Here is a 9,016-nt window from a genome sequence, read left to right on the forward strand (position 1 = left end):
GACAAGCTTGGGACCCAAAAAGATCTGGACAGACTCGATCCCTGGGCCCTGTCCAACAATATGAAATTTAATATGGAGAAAAGCAAGGTTTTACACCTAGGCAGAAAAAAACAAAGATACAAGTACAGAGTGGGTGAAATCCAGCTCAAAAACAGTAACTGTGAGAAGTAGTTTTAACCTATAGAATGCTTCTGGAGGTGTGGGGTGGTGGTGAAAAGAGGCCAAACAAACAGGCGAAAATGGCCCATTTTTGGTCAAAAAATGAACAATTTTTGCCTGGTTTTGGCCTGCAGAATGCTTCTGGAGGTGGGGGGGCAGGAAAACAGGGTGCTGTTGCCCCAGGAGGCCAGAAAACAGGTGAAAATGGCCCATTTTCCACCTCCCCCGCCTCCAGAAGATAGAGATGGAAAGAGACAGAGAGAGAGAGAGGGAGAGAGAAAAGGGGGGGCTGAGAGAAAGAGGGAGAAACAGAAAGAGAGAGAGAGAAAGAGAGAGAGAGAGAAAGAGATTTCTCAAGCTCCTTGGGAGCTGAGAATTGCTGCAAGTTTCCTGAAGTGGACCACTAGACTCCTAAACTGAAATAATGATCTAGTAAAAGAAAAGGCAACCAAAAGAGCAACATGCAAACAAAAGCAAATAAAACACCCCCAGTAGCAAAACAAAATTTAAGTTTAATTTGTGTGCACTGTTCAATGGACTGTTAAATTGGCCACGCCCAACTAGTCACATGACCACCTAACCACACCCATCCAGCCGATCCTGGCCCCCCCAACAGTCTGAGGGACCATGAAGTTTGAGGACCCCTGGGTTAAGGGGTTATAGGGTCATCGGTTAAGTGAGTTTTGCCCCATTTTACGAACTTTCTTTCCACGGTTGTTGAGTGAATTGCTGCAGTTGTGAAGTGAGTCGCATGTTGTTAATGAATCCAGCTTCCCCAATGACTTTGCTCACCAGAAAGTCACCAAAGGGAAATCGCTTTGACCCTGGGACGATGCAACTATCATAAATAGGAGTCAATTGCCAAGCATCTGAATTCTGATCATGTCACATGGGGATGCTATTATGGCTGCAAGTGTAAAAACTGCTCATGTCCCTTTTTTTTCTGGTGCCGTTGTAACTTGGAATGGTTGCTAAAGCAACAGTTGTAAGGGTGGTGAAAAGTTCGATAAATAAATTACTCTTATTGTTGTTGTTAAATCATAATAAATCAATCAGAGGGAAGGAGGGAGGGTGAGAAAGGAAGGAAAGGAGGAGAAAAAGGAAGGAGAGAAAAAAGAAGGAAAAAGGAGAATTAGGAGGAAGAAAGAGAGGAGGGAGAGAGTAAAGAAGGAAAAGGAAAGGAGGAGGAAAGAAGAGAGATGGAGAATAGGAGGAAGACAGGAAGGAAAACAGAGAGAGGGAGGAAAAAGAAGGAAAAGGAGGGAGGAGGAAAGGAAGGAGAAAAAGGAAAGAAGAAAGGAAGGAAGGAGTAAATGAAACTAGCAAACTTTTGAGAGAAAACTTGAATTCTGATTGCAAAGAGATGAGCACAGCTGCCTCGGTTCCCTGCTGCGCATGTATGTAACCGCTCTATCATGCGTGCAGGATGTCATGCCTGTTCATGCACTAAAGAAACCAACAGGTTTGACCTGCCTTACAACCTCTGCGGTTCATCTGACATTGCAGGTTTCAGAAAAAGGTACAGAGGCTGCATCGCTGTATAACTTAATGACTACACATGGGAAAAGCAGCTTGGAAAAATTCGACATGGGGGAGGAGGAGTTGCAAAAAGCTTGTGGCATTGGGTTTGACGTAGCTACCTCACAAGGGGTTAGAAGAGACTATGATCTATGTCACAGCAATTAGGGTAACCAAGGAGTTTTTAAGCTCGGAGTTGAAATGCGGGCGTCCTTGGTGCTCTCTGAACTGGGTGATTTCCTTGCAGACGTTTCATGACCCAACTAAGGAACAGCATCAGCGCTAGAAGGGAATTGGGGTGTGGAGAGGAGGAGGAGGAGGTGTACTCTCCAAGCTGTGGCTCTCTTGCAGACAACTTGTTACCAAACTAGGTAATGTCATCAGTGCTAACAATGGTGTTCATTCATGTTTCAGTGGATAATGAAATTCTGCAAGAAAATCACCAAGGCCAGAGAGCATCGAGAACCTCTCAGTCCTCCTCCTTTTCTTCTTCCTCTTCCTCCTCCCTTTTAGCACTGATGATGTTTCCTAGTTGGGTCATAAAACATCAACCATCAAGCTCAGAGAACACCAAGGACCAGATGGTCCTTTTCTTCTTCCTCCCCCTCCCCCTCCCCCTCCTCTACTTTCTCACCCCCCCTTATCCTCCTCCTCTCTTCTAGTACCAATGCCGTTCCCTAGTAGAGTCACAAGACCTCTGCAAAAAAACCACCCAGCTCAGAGAGCACCAAGGACCCCACAGTTCTCCTCCTCCTCCTCTTCCTCCCACCTCACTCCCTTCTAACACTAACATTGTTCCCTGGTTGTGTCACAAAACGTCTGCAAGGAAACCACCCAGCTCTCAGAGCACCAAGGACCCTACAGAATGAGAAACTCAGATAAGCAGGGATTCACCCCAGACAAAAGATCAAGTAGACAACAATACCCCAATCAAGGAATTACCAAGGGAAAAAAACCCACATTCCCACCAGCAGTGCCGGGGCAAGCAACGTATGTAAACAGAGACCAACCCACTCACCCCCATCCTTCCTTCCAGCACTGATGATGTTCCCTAGTTGGGTCATGAGACCTCTACAAACCAACCACCAAGCTCCGAGAGCACCAAGATCAAAGAAAGAGAAATCCAGATGAACGTGGATTGACACCAGTCAAACCATCAAGCAGAAAACAATAATCATTCTTCCCCACCCCAAGTCATGATGTCTTTACCCTCCTGCCCTGGGAGAGTGGGGTGGCTGTGGATTATGGGACCAGGTGGACTTGGAGTCATGCCTCTTCCACCCATAGTTGACCCTAGATGACAGGTCATCCTTCTCCCCCCCCCCCGTCATGTCTTTACCCTCCTGCCCTGTGGGATTGTGTGGAGGGTTGTGGATTATGGGTCTAGCTGGACCTTGGGACGGGCCTCCCCCCTCCCATATTTAAATCTAGATGTAGTCACTGTTGTCTTAAGGTCCAGCTGGACCCATAATCCAGAGCCACCAAAAGGGCAGGAAGGTAAAGACATTATGCCTTTGTGTGTGTCTGTGTAGGGAAGAATGACCCCCTCCCCATCTAGGGTTAAGAAAAAGGGGAGGGGGAACAATAATCCCCAGGTCCAGCTGGCCCCATCATCCACAACCGCTCTGATGAAAGAGACCCTAACCTAATCGCAGGGAAGCACTGTGGGGAAGGATCTGTGAGGAGGGGGGAGGGGGATAAAGGGGGAGGGGGGTCGAGGGGAGGTGGGGGTCAGAGGTCAAGGGTCAGGGGCCTCCTATTCTTTGTTTTTTCCCTCAGGAATGAGAGGCCTCATTATTTTTTCTTTCTTTTTCTCATCAGAAATGAGAGGCCTCGTGTTTTTTTTCCCCCTCAATAATAAGAGGCCTCCTATTCTTTTCTTTTTCTTTTTTTTTTACCTCAGGAATGAGAGGCCCTCCTATTCTTTCTTTCTTAATTCCCTCTCATTTCTCTTTCCCCACCCCTCACCTTCTTGTAATGCTTAGCCAGCCAAGCGCGGGTGGCTTCCAACTGCGAAGCCGTGTCGGCGCTTTCCCAAAATTTCCCGGCTGGGCCTCCGTCTTTCCGGCGGGAAAGCGACAAAGGGCCGGCGGAAGAAAACGACGACGACGACGACGAGGACGAAGAAGCCGAACCGGGCCCGCTGCCTCCGACGACGGTTCCAGGCCCCGACACGGGACTCGAGGCCGCCGTTGCCGAGGCCGCCGCCATTGTCCTGCCGGGCCTACCGCGCCGTCGCCGCCGCCGCCGCCGGGGCCCCGCGCCGCCCACTTTCCTCGCTCCGCGCATGCGCGGCCGAGGAGGCGCCGCGGCGGCTACTGAGGCTGTTCGCTCGCCGTCGCTCTCTCTCTTTCTCTCTCTCTCTCTCTCGCGCTCTTTCCGCGCACGCGCCGCCTCAACGCCGAGCTCGCGACGGCTCCTCGGCCGGGGTTGCCTCAGGCTGAGGGGGAGGATCGGCGGAGCGCATGCGCCGACGGCCCAAAGACACGCCCTCCAGGCTCGAAAGCGCCTGCGCCGTCCTCGCCGCCGCTGAGTTATGCGCACGCGCACTTTCCCCGCTTCACCCCTCAACCCCCAGGTTTGGATGGACAGCCGGCCCGGCCGAATGGACAGGGGGCTTTTTTTTTTTTTTTTTACTTTTGCGCAAGCGCGGATTGAGTGGAGTGGACTGCGCCTGCGTGAAACGGGGAGCAATAGAGGCGGCCGGAGACCCCTGAAAGAGGGTCGGGGATGGAGTGGGGAGGGGCGACGAAAGGACCTCCGCCGCTTGGCCTCGCCCACTCCCACCCAGTCGCGCCACGTGGAGGGCGCACGCCTGGACTTCCACTCCCATGATCCACTGCTACCGCTGGCCGTGGGCGGGGTGGGGGGGTTATACAGCACGCAGCCCCTCCCAGCCCGGATTGTTCCTGTCTGCACGTGTGAAAGGGCTTGACAGGTGTATCATGCGTGTTCCGTGCCTGGTCAAGCAGCCATAGATAGATTTCCGGTTTTTTTGGTGTGGCTGGTTTTAAAATTACAGGTAGTCCTCGACTTGCGACCATAATGGAACCCAAAATTTCTTGCCTGGAGTTTCCTACATTTTACTGCCTTTCTTGTCACTGTCCTTAAGGTGATGAAATTAGTCTCCTGGTTGTTAAAAGGAATCGGGCTTTGCTGGTTGGAAGGTTGCAAAAGGGGATCCCGTGACCGTCATAAATATGAGACAGTTGCGAAGCATCTGAATTTGGATCCCGTAAACCTGGGGATGCTGCAATGGTCGTTAAGTGTGAAAAAGGGTCGTAAGTCCCTCTTTTCGGTGCTGTTTTGAGATTGGTCACTAAATGAACTGTTGTAAGTCGAGGACTAGTTGTAGGGAGCCCTTTTGTGAAGGGCATAGAGCATAGGCAGGGAAGAGTTTGATAGATAAATAAATATGATTGTTGCTGTTAATAATAATAATAATAATAATTTTATTTTTATACCGCCCTTCTCCCGAAGGACTCAGGGCGGTGTACAGCCAGTTTAAAAACACAAGATACAACAATAATTAAAAATTAAAATAATTAAATAGATTTGGCTGATTTAAAACTCTAAAAATTAAAATACCCCAATTTAAAATTATTACAGGTAGTCATCGATTTACGACCACAATTGAGCCCACATTTTTCGTTGCTAAGTGCAACATTTCGTCAGTGAACTATGCTCCATTTTACAACTTTCCGCGCCATGGTGGTTCAGTGAATCATTGCAGTTCTTCAGTTACATGGTTGTTAAATGAATCTGGCTTCCCCATTGACTTGGACTTGTCAAGCGGGTCACAAAGGGGGGGAATCACGTGACCCAGGGATGCTGCCACCATCATAAGTATGAACCAGTTGCCAAAGCATCCGAATTTAGATCACGTGACCATGGGGATGCTGCAACAGTCATGAGAAAAGTGGTCAGAATTCCTGTTTTTCAGTGCCCTTGCAGGGGTGGGCTCTAAATTTTTTTTTACTACCGGTTCTGTGGGTGTGGCTTATTTTATGGGCGTGGCTTGATGGTCATGTGACAATTCTTTAGGATTTAGCAGAGGTACTGGTCTACCAGCTTTTAACTGCTTGCAGAGCTGTACCGGTCTACCCATTTATTTTTTGAGCGCCCTGGTCTACCACCACACTGCCTTTTAACACTGATCAGGGCGGCCCTTTGAAGCCCCACGGCAAGAGTTTAAACAGCTTTTTTCCTTCTAGCACAGTGGTTCTCAACCTGTGGGTTGGGACCCCTTTGGGGGTCGAACGACCCTTTCACAGGGGTCGCCTAAGACCATCCGAAAACACATATTTTCAATGGTCAATGGAATAATTTTATGGTTGGGGGTCACAACATGAGGAACTGTATTAAAGGGTCGCGGCATTAGGAAGGTTGAGACCCACTGCTCTAGCAGATCAGGTGGGACTCAGGAGGCAGCAATAGATTGGGGGTGGGGCCAAATAAAAGGTAAGAATAATGTAGTGGGAGGGCGGGGGGTCCGGGGGGCAAAACCGGTTCGGTGATGTCATATCGTCACCGCTACCGGTTTGGCGGAACCGGCCTGAACCAGGTGGAACCTACCACTATGCCCTTCAAACCGTCACTAAATGAACTGCTGTAAATCGAGGACTATAGAGCCTATGGAGATTTTCGGCCATCCAGGTTGTGATTGTCCCGAAAGGTGCTTTTTCAAGAGGAAACTGACCTTTGCATTCTTTTTAGAGACATTGAGGACGCCTGGAGGTTTGTGGGTGTCCTCGGGGTCCCCCCTCCCCCGATTAGCACAAATGTGTGTGCAGCTTCCTTGGAACTGCTGAAAGGGTTGTGTTGTAGTTTAGAGCAGGGTGGATTTTTTTTTTTTTTTGCTTTGATTTATATGCCGCCCTTCTCCGGAGACTCAGGGCGGCTTACAATGCGTTAAGCAATAGCCTTCATACTTTTGTATATTTATACAAAGTCAGCTTATTGCCCCCACAAACTGGGTCCTCAGTTTACCTACTTTAGAAAGGATGGAAGGCTGAGTCAACCTTGAGCCTTGGTGAGATTCGAACCTGTAGTAATTGCAGGCAGCTGTTCTTAATAACAGGGTGCTTTAGACCACTGTACTACCAAGGCTCGAGTTGATTTAAATCACAATTTAAATCATGATTTAAATCCCTAGTAAAAAGGCTTGATTTAAATCAACTCGATTTAAATCATAATTTTTAAAGAGCAGCTGTCATCTCTGCTACTCCTTTGACCCACTGTTGACTCACCGATAGTCCCAGTGTTGCAGAATATACGGCCTCATGCTACATAACTCAGCTCCATTTCATGCCGTATAAACTAAATTATTTATGTATCTTAAATAGAAAACTAGCTTACGATAGATTTTTACCCCAAAAGTTTTTTATTAAAATCAATTCGATAAAAATCAAAAAAATCCGATTTAAATCAAAAAACCCCAATTTAAATAAAAAAAAATCCGAGTTTTTTTATTTTTTTAAAAAAAATCATTGATTTTTATCCACCCTGGTTTAGAGGATGTTATGGTATCCTCCCCCCTCCCCTTGAGACAATGTCAGGCCTGCCTCCGTTCAAAACCCAAGAAAGAAACACAACCCCCCCCCACCCGCCGACTCCATTGAATTAGAGAAGAGGTACTTTTACTGAGTTTGAAATGATAGCAGCGAAAGAAATCAAAGATCTTGAGCCAAAAGACCTGAAAGTTACACAGTGAACATTTCCCCAAATCCCTCCCCCCCAAAGACCCGGGCTGAATGTCCAATCCCACATAGTGTCCTGTGGGGCACATCTTGGAAGTGTTTTCGTCCATCTGGAGTTCCAGGACGGTTGGCCTTGACTGAAGGCAAAACAACTCCCTTCAGCAGCGCCGTGATATCGTGAGAGCAAAACCTCCCTTTTTATCTACATGGGCCCTCTTCACGCCAGCTCTCTTCCCAAACCCCAATGCCGTGCCCCCCCACCCTCCCTCCCTCCCCATTACTATGGCAGCTGATAGCAAGCGAGCATCAGAGGGAAAAACCCAAAACCGGAGATCTAGCTGACGGACAGGACTGTTCAATTTTGACAAAGGTGGCCTCTTGGCCCCCCCCCCTTTCAAACCTGTCCAAAATGTGGAATTGTCTATCAGGACAGAGCTTGAAGGGACCTTGGAGGTCATTTAGTCCAAGCCCGTGTCAGCCTCTATGATGGTGGCTGCCATAGTAACGGGAGGGGGGAAGCAATTTAGGGATTTGGGAGGTGGTGGAGATATCTCGGGAAAGGGAGGAAAACTCTCACTGCCTTCTGCCTCCGTAGCCGCTGCAGGGCGTGCTGATAGCACTCAAGGTCAGCCGTTCCAGCATACCAGATAGATGGGGCCGTCTGAAGAAAGCAATCCCACGCGACCCCTCGGGGACATTTCGGTTGGACGTTCAACCTGGGTCCTTGGGGAAGAGAGATTTCGGGGATGCTTTCAATATGTACTTTTCGCGCCTTTAGCTTCAAGATCTTGCCTTTTCTTTCCTTGCGTTCAGTTCATGCTCAGTAAAAGTACCTTTCTTTACGAACTGTGGAGTTGGGGTTTCCCTTTCTTGAGTTTTGGACGGAGGCACGCCTGACTTAAGCAGGAGAACCTCTCTCATTCCGGACAAATGGTTGCCCAACCTCTTCTTCGAAACCTCCAGCGAGGGAGCGCCCACGGCTTCTGGAGGCGAGCCCTTCCTTCCACTGATTCATTGTTCTAACCAATGATGGAGAACCTGGATGGAGGATCTCCCTTGATCCTTCTTCCTCCCAATCAAGCTTATCTAAACTTCCACGCCGTCTTGGTCCCTTCCCTCCTGGGAATCCAGACCACGTCCCACCACACCTAGATAAAACCCAGGGCAGCCTCCCTACGGCTGGATGGACTTCAGCTCCCAGCTATCTCAACAGCGGCCATGTTGACTGAGGAATTGGCAAGCAGGCCTTCAGCTCAGTGGTGTAGGGTTTTGATAACCGCCATTTGCTGCTCCAGTCAGTGGTGACAATCAAAATGTAAATGTAAATATAGTTTGCAGATTGTAACACAGTCCTTTCAGCAGTTCCAAGGAGGCTCCATACCCATGTGTGGAGACTCCAGTGACCAAGGACAGAGAAAAAACCTCCAAACAGCCTCAACGGCTCTCTAAAATGAATACAAATGACCAGCTGTCTGCAAGGAGTATCAATTGCTGTCCCCCCCCCCGAAGATGTTTCCCCTCTCATCCGAGAAGCTTCCTTCAGTTCTGACTGAAGAACCGAACTGTTAGCCAGAAATTAAGAAGTTCTGGATGACTGAGAATAGATATCAACAGATATTTTTAAAATTTCTTAAAAATGA

The 9,016-nt window shown here is 48.6% G+C and overlaps 1 protein-coding gene across 2 annotated transcripts in view; it reads right to left on the bottom strand.

Moving 5' to 3' along the window:
* Positions 1-4,179, bottom strand: part of SMARCC1 (SWI/SNF related BAF chromatin remodeling complex subunit C1) — a 72,516-nt gene extending 68,337 nt beyond the window's left edge. The window contains exon 1 of one of the 2 annotated variants that reach the window (XM_034430531.3): positions 3,646-4,179. In XM_034430531.3, coding sequence (XP_034286422.2) covers positions 3,646-3,966 — 321 coding nt within the window. In that variant the 5' untranslated portion in view covers positions 3,967-4,179. The remainder of the gene's footprint in view (positions 1-3,645) is intronic. The other variant, XM_087894278.1, reaches the window with a different exon arrangement.
* Positions 4,180-9,016: the final 4,837 nt, after the last annotated feature.

This window comes from Pantherophis guttatus, chromosome 4 (assembly GCF_059756535.1).
Source record: "Pantherophis guttatus breed Tessera chromosome 4, ASM5975653v1, whole genome shotgun sequence".
NCBI lineage: Eukaryota > Metazoa > Chordata > Lepidosauria > Squamata > Colubridae > Pantherophis > Pantherophis guttatus.